Source organism: Sphaerodactylus townsendi, linkage group LG17, assembly GCF_021028975.2.
Source record: "Sphaerodactylus townsendi isolate TG3544 linkage group LG17, MPM_Stown_v2.3, whole genome shotgun sequence".
NCBI classification, from domain to species: Eukaryota; Metazoa; Chordata; class Lepidosauria; order Squamata; family Sphaerodactylidae; genus Sphaerodactylus; species Sphaerodactylus townsendi.
Window position 1 is genome coordinate 2,595,037 of NC_059441.1, and position 16,262 is coordinate 2,611,298.

The window sequence follows — 16,262 nt, forward strand, 5'->3', positions numbered from 1 at the left end:
GCTTAGATATTTTAACTAGTGCAGTTATACCGCTGGTTGTTAACCTCTACAGGATTATCCTGAATCACATAATAATTAAATTCAGGAGATGTCTATAGAGGCATTATGGCACTCTGACTTTTCATCTCAGAAATAATGGCTGAGGTTGGAAAAAAGGTACCAACTGCATAACAAATCTACAGATTTTCTCCAACTTTACAGCAGTTTGTAACAAATAACAAAGCACTGAGAGGCGTCTACTAAAAGAGAAATAAACAAACCCCGGTATTTTGCCAATTTTTGACCACTTTAATTGTATTTAATATTACGCCGAGTGCGGGGCATCTGGGGCAATGAGTCAGAAAATAATGAACCTCCAGTGTGTCGCTTTGAAAAAAATAATTTATTTTTTAACTGATGTTGATTCTTATGGTTCGTAAAACGGCTCTTTTTGCCCTCGAAGCCGCAAAGATCAAGAGCCAAAGTGCTTGCAAGGGAAACTTCAACTCTGGGTGGCCGACCAATTTTATTTTTGTGATAGATTGTGCTCTCTCGGGGGGTGTTTTATTTGTAGTTTCTGTTTTGTGTCATAATGGCTTTTGGCTAAATGCAAGAATTTTACCACTACTACAGCCTTGTAGCAATTCATAACAATTGGAATCACTCCTTATGCTCACAAAGGTGGAAGCCTTCAGACTAGTCAAGAATAGGCTCTTGGATCTTGATTTTCATAATTTGACTCTTGCTGCCAAGACAACCTGTTCTCCGACTACATTATTAATCCCATGCGAGCGTGGAATTATGGCAGCATATCTTCGTCTGCTGGATTAACCCCACTCCAGAGTGAGAGCCTCCCTGGCTACTGCAAAGATGTCATCGTGCTGCCTTCAGCTCTGCTGGAGGGAAGAATTAAGAATATGGAACGTGCTAAAAGAGTGTATTCATGTGATAGGACTCACGCGTTGAAACATCATCTTGACCTCATTCCCTTCTGTTTCTATGCCCTAAATACAATAAGATACGCATGAAATACATGAATTCCATTTTCTTGCAATGTTCTCAGTGGCACGAGTGTTATAAGATCCCCAATCTCCTGAACAGCTCTGATGTGCTCTTTTGTGAAACGGTTGCAAATTTTATACTGGAAATTAGTAGTGTTAACTGCATTTCTTAACCTTGTTTTGTTTTAAAATTTTGTCCTGTTTTATATGCCAATAAAGGCTTGTGTTATGAATAACAATTAACAAATAACAGAGCACTGAGAGTACTACTACTACGATTATTTCTAGTATTATTGTTACAGCAGGGTAACAGGTTCAAAATATTTAAGCCAAAAAGCTTAAGCCAACAAAGGAATAAAATTTAATATTTTATTCACGCCAACAACCGGGCAAACAGCATCAGGAGAACCACACAAGATGACAGTGTGTTCTTACTTTTATAGGTTACATCAGAATAGCAGTAAAAAGAATACACCCTAAAGTTCATCATCATCAATCAGTCATAAAGAAAGGTGGAGATTTTCCCTTTCCCTAAAACATCAGTATTCTAAGCCCCGCCGAAACATGGGAGCAACTTATCCTCGACGTCAAGATGAACTAGGACCTGTTTCTTTCCTATCTCTATTGCCTTTTGTTGTCCTTCTTCTCAGAAAGAGAGCCTAAACATCTTTATGCTTCTGGCTCTAGGGGAAGGGCAAATTCAAGGCATCTAAGACCTTAAAACAGTTGAATCTGCACATTCTGTATAACTCTGGACAAAGGGCACTCTGCTTAAACTGTCAAGCTTGCCTAGTAACAGAAAGAGAATAGACTTTCAGGCCTGCATCTTTTCTTTGCTCAGCTGCATTATGGTTGCCAACTCCTCATTACAGAAAGAAAGTAATGGGGGACAAAAAGAACACCTTTGCTTTTTCAGAGTATATTCCTCTTATGCCTTTTGCACCTACATTATTACTACTGCTATTACTACTACTACTACTACTCAAGCCTTGCGCCAGCTCATAACAGAACAGCTAACAAATAACGAAGCACTGAGAGGTGTCTAGAAGAGGAATACAGACACCCTGGTATTTTGCCAGTTTTCGCCCACTTTAATTGTATTTTTTGCTCCTGCAAGCACATGGGCAGCTGGTACGATGAGTCAGACAATCAAGAACCCAGATTTTTTAAAAGAGAAAGGAATAAGAGGCTGAGAAAAGTATTTATTTATTTATTTATTTATTTTTATTATTATTATTATTATTATTATTATTATTATTATTGCTGCTGCTGCTGCTGCTGCTGCTGCTTTTTTTCCTGTCGCATTTGTGCCTCTTTAGAAACCATTTTGAATAAAGCGGGACGCAGACAGTTTTATTCTTTAATTTTCCCCGGAAGAGCTCAGGCCGAGGTTCAACCTGTGACGCTCCTCCGAACCCAGGAAACCTCCCCGGCTGAATTCTGAACGCCCCAGCAGTTGCCATGGCGACAGGCGCCCTTCGCCTCGCAGCTATCCCAGAAGGCCACGCGGCGAGCTCGCCCGCGGCCGCGCTCCTCCATCGCCCCGCCCACACGCCGCGAAAAGATGACGTCGGTGGTTCCCGTAAGTGGCGTCACGACGCCGGCGACGGTGGTTCCCGGAAGCGGCGAGCGGTGGCGGCAGCCGGTGGAGGGGCGATGAGGGGACGTCTCCTGCGTGCCTGGCGGGGAGGGTGGAGCTGCGGGCGGGGCCGGGCAACGGTAGCCGGAGAGGCCCAAAGGCGGGAGAAGCCTCCCTGGAGAGTCCTGTTCTTCGGCACCGACGGCTTCGCGGCAGAGATCCTCCGAGCTCTCCGGGTTGCCCGGTGGGTTGCTCGGGGAGGGCCGGAAGTGGGAGCCTCGGGGTCAGAGGTCAACAGGAAGGCTGCGAAATTGTGGGGGAGGGGTTATTCTGGTTATTATTAACTGGTTATTATTAACTGCGAAATTGTGGGGGAGGGGTTATTCTGGTTATTATTAACTATGGCGACCCCCAGGTCGAAGACGAGAGGCCTTGGGACCACCTTTGTACCCCAGGTTCCCAATCTCCAGGTAGTACCTGGAGATCTCTCGCTATTGCAGTTAATAGCCTGGTGAGCGAAATCCCCTGGAGAAACTGGCAGTTTCGGAGAGTGGACTCTATAACGTCACATTCCTCTCGAGGTCTGTCTTTTCCCCCAAATGCCATCCTTCTCAAATCTCCAGGAACCTCCCAAGCTGGAGTTGGCAACCCTGATCGACTCTGGCATCAAAATGGTTAGTGTCACAGGCCCAAATAGATGAAACTGTGCCCCAAGGGGCTTGGTGGGGCCCAGGATTCCAGCCTCCAGGGAGACCTTTGGATTCCCCAGAATTACAGGTCATTTGTAGACTACAGAAACCAGTTTCCCTGGAGAAAATGGCAGCTTTGGAAGGTGGGCTCTGTGGCATTGTACCTTGCTGAGGTCCCTTCCCAAACCCCAGACTTAGCCCCCAAATCTCCAGGCATTTCCCAAACTTGACCTGGCAATACCTTTCGCCCCAGCTGAGCACAGGAATTCAAGGAAAGGCTGTGCCTCACAGATGAGCATCCCCGTTGTATGCGGAGGGTCCCAAGTTGGACCTCTGGCAGCCCCAGTTAAAAAAGAGGGAGAGAGCGATAGAAATTGACAGGAAAGGCTCTTGGGAAGCTGCTTTTTCAGGGAGTCAAGGCTGACTATGCCAGTGATGGCGAACCTTTTAGAGACCGAGTGCCCAAATTGCAACCCAAACCCCACTTATTTATCTCAAAGTGCCAACCCGGCAACTTAACCTGAATGCTGAGGTTTTAGTTTAGAAAAAAACGGTTGGCTCCCTCTTCCTCCGCCCCACCCGCTCAAGCAGGGGGCAGCCTGCTCTAGCCTCCAGCAAGCCCCGTGCGCACCGCTCTGTGCCTCTCTAGAATCTCTGCTTCCTCTGGGCGCCCCCCCCCCCTTGGGCAGCAGCCACCTGGAGCACAGGCACCAGGCCCATCAGCCAAGTCCTCCCTGCTCACCGTGGTGTTCGCACGTCATGCTCAGTGGCCCAGGCCAGCCTAGATGTGTGTGTGTGCGGGGGTGATTTTCTGTCCCCCACATGACGAACTCTGTGTGCGTGTGCCCACAGAGAGGGCTCTGAGTGCCACCTCTGGCACCCGAGCCATAGGTTCGCCATCACTGGACTATGCTGTACTGCAATGGAACAGATTGACGTTTGCTCGTGTTGGTGATTAGGAGCAGCAGACTTGGATCTGGAGAATCAGCTTTGTTTCCCTGCTCCGTATAAAGCCAGCCAGGTGACCTTCTGCCAGCTACGGTTCTCTCCAAACTCTCTCAAACCCACCTACATCGTGGGGAGAGGAAGGGGTTTGCAAGCTCCTTAAAGGCAGAGAAAAGTGGGGTGTAAATCCGAACTCTTCTCCTAGTCTCAGGGGTGCAATCCCCACTGAAGTCTGCTTGTTAGAACTGTCAGGTGCGTGAGCTCCCTGGTGCTGCTTCTCCAGTGTGTTGTTTTAGACCAGGGGTAGGGAACCTGCGGCTCTCCAGATGTACAGGAACTACAATTCCCATCAGCCCCTACCAGCATGGCCAATTGGCCATGCTGACAGAGGCTGATGGGAATTGTAGTTCCTGAACATCTGGAGAGCCGCAGGTTCCCTACCCCTGTTTTAGACACAACCATCTGTGCTATGCGGACCTCAGAGCCGGAGCCTGAACAAGTTCCCTGCAAGCCAAAGAGAATGTCTTACTGACATCAACAGAGCAAGCAAAACTTTAAGTGTGCCTGTTCTCTGTGCTGTTTTTAAGGCTACAAAGTGCCTTTTGGAGGCTACAGAATGCCTAGTGGCTTTTCTACGTATCCTAAATCTTCCATCTCACATATACACTGTTCAGCCCTTCCTTTCTTTTTAACGTTGAACAGTTTTGAAGAACTGCAAAGCTTCCTTGCTCCTTTGTGATTTAGGTTAGGCTTAGAAGCAGCAGTGGCGTAGTGGTTTTATTTATTTTATTTATTTATCCTTTCAAATTCTATACCGCCCCATCCCCAAGGGGCTCCGGGTGGTGTACAACAGATTAATGCAAACAAATAAGAAGGCGAACCATACAATTAAAACAACAACAACCTATAAAAGCTTCTACGTTAAAACATACTAAATTACATTAAAACAGCGGTAACATCATAATAAAAGGCACCCGGTGAATCCTTTCCTTTAAAACCCTCCCCTAGGGAGCGACCGGACTCCTCCATAGGAGGATGTAACTTGATATAATCGAACAGGGGCGCCATACTCAGCGGCTGGTTGCTCCAAAGGCCCGGCGGAACAACTCGGTCTGACAGGCCCTGCGGAATTCACCGAGATTAAGAGCAGGTGCATTCTAATCTGGAGAACCGGGTTGGATTCCCAGCTCTGCCGCCTGAGCTGTGGAGGCGTATCTGGGGAATTCAGATTAGCCTGTGCACTCCCACACACGCCAGCTGGGTGACCTTGGGCTAGTCACAGCTTCTCGGAGCTCTCTCAGCCCCACCTACCTCACAGGGTGTTTGTTGTGAGGGGGGAAGGGAAAGGAGCTTTGAGTCTCCTACAGGAAAGAAAGGGGGGATATAAATGCAAACTCTTCTTCTTCTAATAAAAATGTGTAGATAACTGGGGAAGGCAATGGCAAACCATAAACATAGTCTGCCTAGTAAGTGTCGTGATGTGACCACACCTTGAGGGTCAGTAGTGACCTGGGGCTTTCATACCTTCACTAAAAAATGTATTCTACAGCTATTTGGGGAATTCTTTAAAACAGCCATGTGATCAGTGGCACATAAAAGAGTCAAATGTGAATTGTCCTCGTTTAAATACTTATACCCTGCATATCTTCCCTGTGTGGACCCAGAACATCTTGCAGTGTCATTCCTTCATTTTATTCTCACAGCAATCCTGTGAGGCAGGGTTTTTTTTTTTTGGATTTCTATCCCCCCTTTCTCTCCTGCAGGAGACTCAAAGGGGCTTACAATCTCCTTGCTTTCCCCCCTCACAACAATCACCCTGTGAGGTGGGTGGGGCTGAGAGAGCTCAGAGAAGCCGTGACTAGCCCAAGGTCACCCAGCTGGCGTGTGTGGGAGTGCACAGGCTAATCTGAATTCCCCAGAGAAGCCTCCACAGCTCAGGCGGCAGAGCGGGGAATCAAACCCGGTTCCTCCAGATTAGATACATGAGCTCTTAACCTCCTACGCCACTTTCAGGTTAAGCTGAAGGAGATATTGACCAGCCTAAGGCCCACTCCGCACGGGCCGAAGACAGCGCCCCAGGAATGCTAAAAGCATCGTTCCTGGGGCGCTGTCCCCACATCTGCCTCCACAATGAGGCAGCGCCGTGCCCCCCCCCCCCCCGCAAAAAAAAAATTGGTGGGGAAACATTTTTGAAACTCGCTCAATGAACGTGTCTTTTCAAAAATGACATTTTGCACCCGGTGCCGAGGGAATGGCACCGGGTGGGCGCATGCCGCCTTTAGGTGCCTCCATTCTGTTTGTAAACTTAACTTCTCTTCGCCGGCAGAGTTCTGCAGGGACAAGGGGACATGCCCCCATGGCCACAGCCACACCTCAGAGGCGGTGGGGGGGGGGGCATGTCCCCTCATCGCTGCAGAACTCTGCTGGAGAAGAAGAAGAAGAGTTTGGATTTATATCCCCCCTTTCTCTCCTGCAGGAGACTCAAAGGGGCTTACAATCACCTTGCCCTTCCCCACTCACAACAAACACCCTGTGAGGCGGGTGGGGCTGAGAGAGCTCCGAGAAGCTGTGACTAGCCCAAGGTCACCCAGCTGGCGTGTGTGGGAGTGCGCAGGCTAATCTGAATTCCCCAGAGAAGCCTCCACAACTCAAGCGGCAGAGCTGGGAATCAACCCCGGTTCCTCCAGATCAGAGTGCACCTGCTCTTAGCTTCTGCTCTTAGCCACTATGCCACTGCTGCTTACAAACAGAATGGAGGCACCTCCATGCAAAGGCCACTCCTGGGCCTTTGGGAGCATGCGAACGGCCTCGGGGCTCCGCCAGCATCATATATTCCGGTGGGAAGCCGCTTCCCTGGCCTCTGCGGAGTGGGCCTAAGGCTCCCTAGTGATCTGTGAGTGAGCAGCAGCTTGAAGCTGGATTTGTGCAATTCTATTCTGGCATTGTGACCACTCCTGTGAAAACAGGTCACTGCCCCAAAACAGCGGCGCTGATGACAGGTATTGGAAAGGAGAGGCAATTCTGGTAGAAACAGAGGAGGAACTGGAAAAAACAGGCAGCATTGTGAATATTGGGAGTGTGCTCAAGCCCTTCCATAGGGATCTCTGTTATATTCTGTTGCAGAGACCTGGGACCAGATCCACTCGTCGATCGCCTGGAGGTAGTGACCCTGCAGTCTCCCCCGCTGAAGGGCCATGCAGTCAAGAAGTACGCAGAGCAGTTTCTGCTCCCCGTCTACCTCTGGCCAGAGACAGGACCTTGTGAGAATTTTGACGTCGGTGTGGTGGCATCGTTTGGGCGCCTGCTGAGCAAAGACCTAATCCTGAAGTTCCCCTAGTAAGGCTGGGACCGTGAGCACTGCTGATACTCATATCAGGTTATTTTACTGATGGGGGAGAATGACATAAGAAAGAGCCAGCTGGATCAGACCAGAGTCTGTCTAGTCCAGCACTCTGCTACTCGCAGTGGCCCACCAGGTGCCTTTGGGAGCTCACGTGCAGGAGGTGAAAGCAATGGCCTTCTGCTGCTGTTGCTGCTCCCGAGCACCTGGTCTGCTAAGGCATTTGCCATCTCAGATCAAGGGGGATCAAGATTGACTTCTCCATAAATTATCCAGGTTAGTGGCCATCACCACCTCCTGTGGCAGCATATTTCAAACACCAATCATGCGTTGTGTGAAGAAATGCTTCCTTTTATTAGTCCTAATTCTTCCCCCCAGCATTTTCAATGTATGCCCCCTGCCTGGTTCTAGTATTGTGAGAAGGAGAGAAAAATTTCTCTCTGTTGACATTTCCTACCCCATTGCATAATTTTACAGACTTCAATCATATCCCCCCCAGACGTCTCCTTTCCAAATTAAAGAGTCCAAAATACTGCAGCCTCTCCTCATAAGGAAGGTGCTCCAGTCCCTCAATCATCCTTGTTGCCCTTCTCTGCACTGTTTCTATCTCTTCGATATCCTTCTTGAGATGTAATGTTTTAAAATCATCCTGTCAAATGCTTTCTTGCTCTGTCCCTTTTTCTTCAGTATCCTTCTTTGTGCACTTCCTATGGTTTATCGGGATTGGCATTAACTTTTATTTCTTTACTACTTTGTCTTTTGATTTATGGAGAATACTAAGACGTTATTTTTAAAGTAATCCCTCCAATGGGTAATCCCCACTTGTGTATGTTGCAGAATTACGGGTCCTATTCTAATTTCCAAATGTTCTGATTCAGTGGTGTGCTGAACGTCCATCCCAGCTGCCTTCCACGGTGGCGTGGCCCCGCACCGATAGTCCACACAGTGCTCCACGGTGATCCAGTTACGGGGGTGACAATTATGCAGATCAGGCCTAAAAGGTATCGCAGCCTTTTCATTCCGTGATGCAGACTCTCCAATGATTGTTAGCGACTCCCCTGGTGTTTTAAATTGCATTGTGCTTCTTTTAATGCCTGGTTTCTTAAAAACTGACATGGGCTCGAAGCTCAGAGTGATGCACTTTCCTTTTCAAAGGAGCAGCAGGTGGCGTAGGAGGTTAAGAGCTCATGTATCTGATCTGGAGGAACCGTGTTTGATTCCCAGCTCTGCCGCCTGAGCTGTGGAGGCTTCTCTGGGGAATTCAGATTAGCCTGTGCACTCCCACACACGCCAGCTGGGGGACCTTGGGCTAGTCCAGGGGTCGGGAACCTTTGCTACCCAAAGAGCCATTTGGACCCGGTGGCAGCAGCTGGGGAGCCTTACCCCCGCCTCGCGGCGCTGCCCCACCCTGCCCCACACCCACCCAGCCCTAGCTCTGCAGCTCCAGCTGCCGCTGATGGCAGAGCACCTCTTCCCCCCTTCCAGAACAGGGGGAGAGTGCCTCCTCCCCAGCAGGCTCCTGCCCCCACCCTTACCCCCCCACTGGCTCCTTCACCTTACCCCCCCCACCCTTACCCTCCTGCCTGCCCACCAGCTGGTTCCCAACTGCCAGCCGGGCCATTCCCCTCCTCCCCTCACCCTCCCACGGCAGGCTCTGAGGCTCGGCTTCTGGCAGCCAGCCTCTATGTGACTTTCTTAAAAGGGCAGTTCTCCAAAGATTGATTAAAGATTGCTTTCCCCTTTCAGCAATCTTTTGGGAAATTGCCTCTTTAAGAAAGTCATAGATGCTGGCTGGCTGCCTGGAGCGGGAGCTTGGAGCTAGCCTGGGTAAGTTGGGGTGGCTGCTGAGGAGGCCAGGCTGCACGAGTAAGCGCTGCAGTGCTTACTCGTGAGTAAGGTGCCGCGCTTACTCGTGAGTAAGTGGGGCTCCACGGGGGGGGGGGTGCCCGGAGACATCATTTGGACCTGGTACGCCTCTGGAAGGGGCAGCCGTGCCAGGAGCCACAGTACAAGCGGGAAGGAGCCGCATGCGGCTTGCGAGCATGCGCATGCGGCTTGCGGGGAAGGGCAAGGAGATTGTAAGCCCCTTTGAGTCTCCTTACAGGAGAGAAAGGGGGGATATAAATCCAAACTCTTCTTCTTCTTCAAGAAGCCACCACTCTCCCAAATGTGAGACCAGCCTAGTTGAGGAGCTGCCATCAATTGCTCGAGAGTTTTATTATTTCACAAGAATTCACAAATTATTTCACAATAATCCACAATTTTTGAAACCAGGGGTTTTCAAACTGGGCTGGGAGGGGAGAGTCAGTTTCTTTCCTTAGTGGTCATGGAGCAAAAAAAAGTGGAGGCAAATGAGCCAGGAGAGGAGGCTCCCTGGAGAAATTCGGTTCGCTTCCCTGGTGTGCAGAGTAATAGTGAAATAGAAGAGGAAGAAGAGTTTGGATTTATATCCCCCCTTTCTCTCCTGTAGGAGACTCAAAGGGGCTGACAATCTCCTTCCCCCAACAAACACCCTGTGAGGTAGGTGGGGCTGAGAGAGCTCCGAGAAGCTGTGACTAGCCCAAGGTCACCCAGCTGGCGTGTGTGGGAGTGCACAGCTAATCTGAATTCCCCAGATAAGCCTCCACAGCTCAGGCGGCAGAGCTGGGAATCAAACCCGGTTCCTCCAGATTAGAAATAGCCCATTGTTCAATAATGCACTTCCTTTACCGGTACTGAAAATGGAAAATAAACTGTACATTTGGGTGTTGTGGGTTTTCGGGGCTGCACGTGGCCATGGTCTGGTAGATCTTGTTCCTAACGTTTCGCCTGTTACATAGTGTGTTACTTCCTGATTGCGTCATTTGTCTTAGTCCTCACATTCTGTTGTGAAGCCATACCTTGATCCTGAATAAACATAAACATTTAATACCCATGTGTTTTATTTCAAGGTTTGATGTAGGTCCCATTATCAGACAGGAAACCTTTGCTGTCCCGGCGCGTTGCTCAGCAAAAGAACTGGAGTCGCTGTTGTCTAAACTGGGAGCAGACATGGTGAGTCGCGGTTCCTTTTCTTCCTGAAGGGTCGCCAGAATTTTTTGCCGGGAGAACTGTTCCAGGCTAGTTACACATCCATGAGCCAAGAGTTGGAAGTCCCAGACACCTAATTGCTGATCAATCAAAAGATATAATGGGGGGGGGGGGGAGAGTAGTAATTGCAGTACATCAAGCTTGCTTTGTGATGGTGAAGGTAATTGTATTGTCAAAGGCTTTCACGGCCGGAATCACTTGGGTGCTGTGTGGTTTCCGGGCTGTATGGCCGTGTTCTAGCAGCATTCTCTCCTGACGTTTCGCCTGCATCTGTGGCTGGCATCTTCAGAGGATCTGTGGCTGGCATCTTCAGAGGGCTAGTCACAGTTCTTTGGAGCTCACTCAGCCCCACCCACCTCACAGGGCGTTTGTTGTGAGGGGGGAAGGGCAAGGAGATTGTAAGCCCCTTTGAGTCTCCTACAGGAGAGAAAGGGGGGGGATATAAATCCAAACTCTTCTTCCTCTTCTATTTCACTATCACTCTGCACACCAGGGAACCAAACCGGATTTCTCCAGGGAGCCTCATCTCCTGGCTCATTTGCCTCTATTTCTTCTATGATCCTCTGAAGATGCCAGCCACAGATGCAGGCGAAACGTCAGGAGAGAATGCTGCTAGAACACGGCCATACAGCCCGGAAACCACACAGCACCCAGGTGAAGGTAATTACTGGGTGATTACTGACCCATGGGGTGATGTTGCAGATCACTTACTAGGCATGGGGTAGGGAACCTTTAACACTCAAAGAGCCATTTGAACCCGTTTTCCACGGGAAAAGAAAACACTTGGAGCCGCAAATAATTTTTGACATTTAAAATAAAGATTACACTATATATATAGGGGTTTTTTTTACCTTTTACTCCATTTCTCATTCTTGAGAAGCGCATTCCGACTTGCGTTCCGGCCTCTGCTGGTTCACTGCAGGGCGTGGGCGCGATGAAGTTGCAGCTCGACCGCCGTCAGCCAGGAAAGCGCTTCTGCCCCGCTCCAACGGGCTTATGGCTTAGAGGGGAAGCCCGCGGCGCAGCCCAGCCAACCGTGGGCAGTTATGCGCCTCGCCTCTGCTGCCTCGCAGGGCGTGCGGGCGTATGGGGTCAGCGGCTCTTCGGTGCCTGTGGAGCCACAGTGCAAGGGCAGAAGAGCCGCATGCGGCTCTCGAGCCACAGGTTCCCTACCCCTGTACTAGGCAGACTGTGCTTACACGTGGTTTGTGATTGCCTTCTCCAGCTTTCTACGCTTTACCCCCATGGTGGTGAACCTTTGGCACTCCGGATGTTATGGACTACAATTCCCATCAGCCCCTGCCAGCATGGCCAATTGGCCATGCTGGCAGGGGCTGATGGGAATTGTAGTCCATAACATCTGGAGTGCCAAAGGTTCGCCCCCACTGCTAGTTTACCCCCTAGCAAGCTGGGTACTCATTTTACCAACCTGGGAAGATTGGAAGGCTGAGTTAACCTTGAGTCAACCTCCTGAAACTGACTTCCGTCAGGATCGAACTCAGGTTGGGAGCAGAGCTTTGAATGCAGTTCTGCAGCCCACCACTCTGCGCCGCTGGGCTCCTTCGCAGACAGTAATGGGGCGGGGGGGCACTTTTTTCCCTCTCACAGCTCGTTGCAGTCCTGCAGAATTTACCAGAATGCTTGCGGAATAAGAAAGAACAGCTAAAGGAAGGAGTGACGTTGGGTATGTGCCAGCTGCTAAGTAAAGTTAGTGAACGTACAGTTGCGACGTGATTTTGCGGTTCAATTCCGATTGGGTTTCTCCAGAATCAATTCTGCCATTTTTCATCTGTTACCCCTCCCCTGCCTCCCTGCCCGTGAGAAGTTCAGCTGCTGATCATTCTAATAAATCACCTCAGGACACTTGCCTGGGGAATGGGAAAGGGCTGAGAGCCAGCGCGGCGGAGCGGTTAAGAGCAGGTGCACTCTAACCTGGAGAACTGAGTGATTCCCCACTCAGCCACTTGAGCTGTGGAGGCTTATCTGGTGCACTAGATTAGCTTGTGCACTCCAACATTCCAACTGGGTGACCTTGGGCTAGTCACAGTCCTTCAGAGCTCTCTCAGCCCCACCCACCTCACAGGGTGTTTGTTGTTGGTGGGGGGAGGGAAAGGACTTTGTAAGCCCTTTTGAATCACCTTACAGGAAAGAAAGGGGGGATATAAATCCAACTCTTCTTCTTCAGAAGAAGAGCCCTTTGGGGGATGGCGGTTTATAAATACAATAATTTAAATTAATTGAATTAATTAAATTAATTCATCATCCCTTTATTTGGGGGGCCATCTGAAGCAATCGATTCTTCCACAGTGCCCTGCAGAGAATAAATACTGACAGTGCGATTCTTTGGACTGTAGGCTTAGTTTAAAACAAAGCTGTCAGGTAACATTAGAGATGCAGGCTCCAAACGGTGGCTGTTTGATGTCTCTCGGTTCTGTTTTGAAAGCTCCTAAAGTCACTGTTTCGATGAGCTACGTCCAATGGGAAGAACAGACCTCTGAGCAAGTCCTGCAGATGCATCGTGCCTTAGGAGCTATGGTAAGACGAGACCGGCAAAGACACTCGGGAGTTATGAGAAAAAATCCAACCTCTTTTTTAAAAGAGCTAGATTCATACTGATATAGCAACCTAATAGTCCAGACTAGCCCGGTTCCAGCGGGCATGGACAGGTGGTGCATGCCAATGCAATAAACATCCCTTTTACTTCTTGGTTTTATGAGTCTGCAGGGACAAGGACACAAGGTTGCCGTACCTCAGGCGAGGCGAGGTGGAAGGGACATAGAGCCCTCCAGTGGAAAAACAATGCATTACTGGTTTTGCACATTTCCCCTTTCTGCTCCTACCTGGAGTAATGTCGCCATGGATACACCTTTTTGAATGATGCTTGCACAATTCCTGGGGGGACTAACAGTGGTAGTACATCCTCTTGTTAATGGATGGGAGGATGACCTTTAGGCAACGGGAGAACTATGTCACTTAACATAGCATCAGTGGCGTAGTGGTTAAGAGCAGGTGCATTCTAATCTGGAGGAACCGGGTTTGATTCCCCAGCTCTGCCGCCTTTTGAGCTGTGGAGGCTTATCTGGGGAATTCAGATTAGCCTGTGCACTCCCACACACGCCAGCTGGGTGACCTTGGGCTAGTCAGCTTAAAGCTCCTTGGAACTCTCTCAGCTGCTAACTTGCACTCACAGGTGGTGTTTGAGAGCAGGGGGGAAGGGCAAGAAGATTGTAAGCCCCTTTGAGTCTCCTACAGGAGAGAAAGGGAGGATATAAATCCAACTCTTCTTCACGGCTGAGCCGGTTTCTAGGAAATCTTCATCTGGCTTCTGTTGACTTTTCCGCCATGCTGAAACTGTCTCTCTTCTCACTCCCTCGTCATACTTGGCTCTGATGGTGTTGCTTTCTGCCAATAAATATCTCCAGAGTCCCATCAGTAAAATATGGAAACCACCATCTAAGCGTGGAACCAGGAAATAGTTGTGAATCTGGATTAGTTTGACTGAGATGGAATGTAGGTTCCCTGGGTAACTTATCCATTGCTGCCTTGTAGGGGAGGGCTATGGCTCAGTGAAAGATCCCAGATTTAATTCCTAGCATCTCCAGTTAAAAAGACCAGGCAGCCGCTGATGTGAAAGATCTCTGCCTGAGACCCTCAAGTGCAGCTGCCAATCTGAGTAGACCAGTGGTGGCGAACCTTTGGCACTCCAGATGTTATGGACTATGATTCCCATCATCCCCAATTGGCCATGCTGGCAGGGGCTGATGGGAATTGTAGTCCATAACATCTGGAGTGCCAAAGGTTCGCCGCCACCACAGTAGACAATACCAACCTTGATGGACTGATGGTCTGACTCAGTATCAAGCAGTTTCCTAACACCTGTTCCCCCCTGAAGTTGGGGAACCCTCAAAATGCAAATCAGTTGGCACCCTATTTTTGTCAGCTAACCATACCTCACCAGTGAGGTTGTAAGGGTCTGCTACTCCGGTCGTCAAACGAGACTCAAGAAGGCTTCAAGAGCTTTATTGGAACCGTGTCAGCCCAAGGTTCAGATAGCCGAAACTAAAGTTTGGCTCTCTGGCCTCGGTATATACCTGTACGTTACAGAAAGGTTCAACTCATAATCCCCCCACCCTCGCACTCCCATAATATCAGCATTAGAAAGGACGGTGGGAACAGAAGGATTTTTTAGGACAGACGGTCCACTCCTTCGGAGGAAGGCAGATAAGAGTGAACGTTTAAGCTCTGTTGACTAGTTACGTACAAGCAGGGGGAGACCTCCTTAGCCTCAGATGATGATAATGGCAGAGCCATCTGTGACCTTGGTGTGGATGTGTGAGCTGCCAATCTGAGCATTCTCTCTTGGCAGTTGCAATGTTTCGTTATCAGCTATCCCAGTGGTGGCGAACGTATGGCACGGGTGCCAGAGGTGGCACTCAGAGCCCTCTCTGTGGGCACGTGCAAACAGAATGCCCTCCCCCTCATCTAGGCGGGCCTGGGCTGCTGGGCTCGATTATTAGCATTAAACCTAAGACCTAGTTTTGGGGAAGCAGTGTAGGGTAACCCTGATAAGCGCTGTTAAACCCCACTGATTTTCATGCGAAGAACTAAAGCACGATCCTTTACCTGGGAGTAAGCTTGGTTGCTGGCAATGGGGCTTGCTTCTGAATAAACCCTCCTAGGGTCGTGATTCACCCGTTGGAAGAGTTGCATGGTTGCTTCAAAGCAAAGCCACCGACTATCACGAAGCTTAACGCATGCCTCTGAGCCAACCGTTTTTTTCTAAACCAAAACATCAGAATGCAGGTTAAATTGCCGTGTTGGCACTTTGCGATAAATAAGTGGGTTTTGGGTTGCAATTTGGGCACTCAGGCTCGAAAAGGTTCGCCATCACTGAGCTATCCTGTCTGGGAGATTCCAAAAAAATCCCTATTTAGAAAGGAATCTCCCTGCCAAGATGAATGGTATGTTTTTTCATTGCCCTTTTATTCGGACTAACTTATTCAACCCTCTTTCAATAAGCCAGGAAGAACTTCTGGGCTCTCTTAAAGTATCTTTCCTCTTGAACTTGCACTTCTGAAATAAGGGAAACTATCGCAGAATTTTTATATCGTCCTGTAAGATGGTGCCCACATAAGGTTTTGGGGTGACTTCTTACAGCTTTTTGATTTGATTCTGTTTGATCGTTTTACCTTGTTACAGCTTTTGTTTCATTAAAATTAGAACTTTAATCTAGTCTGGATGTCCATTGGACTGCACTGTGCGTTTGTTTGGTGTGCTGGAAAGGATTGTGATTGTGCTCACGACAGGTTCGTGTGTGTTCATGTGCTCCTTTTTCAGATGCCCCTGCAAACCCTGTGGATGGGCACTGTTGTCAAGTTGCTGGATTTGGTGGACGTGGACACTGGACTTCCAGGTATTTACCTGAGTATTTTAACATTCATTCATTCATTCATTCATTCATTCATTCATTCATTCATTCATTCATTCATTCATTCAATTGTTAGATCCCCCTTCCTCAAAGGGCTCAGTGCAGCTTACAGCAATTAATTAATTAATTGGTGGCTAGGCAATGCAGCTTACAGCAATTAATTAATTAATTGGTGGCTAGGCTGGGTAGTTGTAGTGGGTCTGGCCGGGGGTGGCCTCTAGATTAGAATAGT

General features: G+C 49.1%; 1 protein-coding gene across 2 annotated transcripts in view; it reads left to right on the forward strand.

Annotated features, from left to right (window-relative positions):
- Positions 1-2,559: 2,559 nt before the first annotated feature.
- MTFMT (mitochondrial methionyl-tRNA formyltransferase) overlaps positions 2,560-16,262 on the forward strand; it is a 55,030-nt gene continuing 41,327 nt past the window's right edge. Inside the window, exons 1-7 of one of the 2 annotated variants that reach the window (XM_048482210.1) lie at positions 2,560-2,803; positions 7,317-7,529; positions 8,412-8,534; positions 10,464-10,566; positions 12,211-12,286; positions 13,046-13,137; positions 15,940-16,015. In XM_048482210.1, the coding sequence (XP_048338167.1) occupies positions 2,637-2,803; positions 7,317-7,529; positions 8,412-8,534; positions 10,464-10,566; positions 12,211-12,286; positions 13,046-13,137; positions 15,940-16,015 (850 nt within the window). In that variant the 5' untranslated portion in view covers positions 2,560-2,636. The remainder of the gene's footprint in view (positions 2,804-7,316; positions 7,530-8,411; positions 8,535-10,463; positions 10,567-12,210; positions 12,287-13,045; positions 13,138-15,939; positions 16,016-16,262) is intronic. The other variant, XM_048482211.1, reaches the window with a different exon arrangement.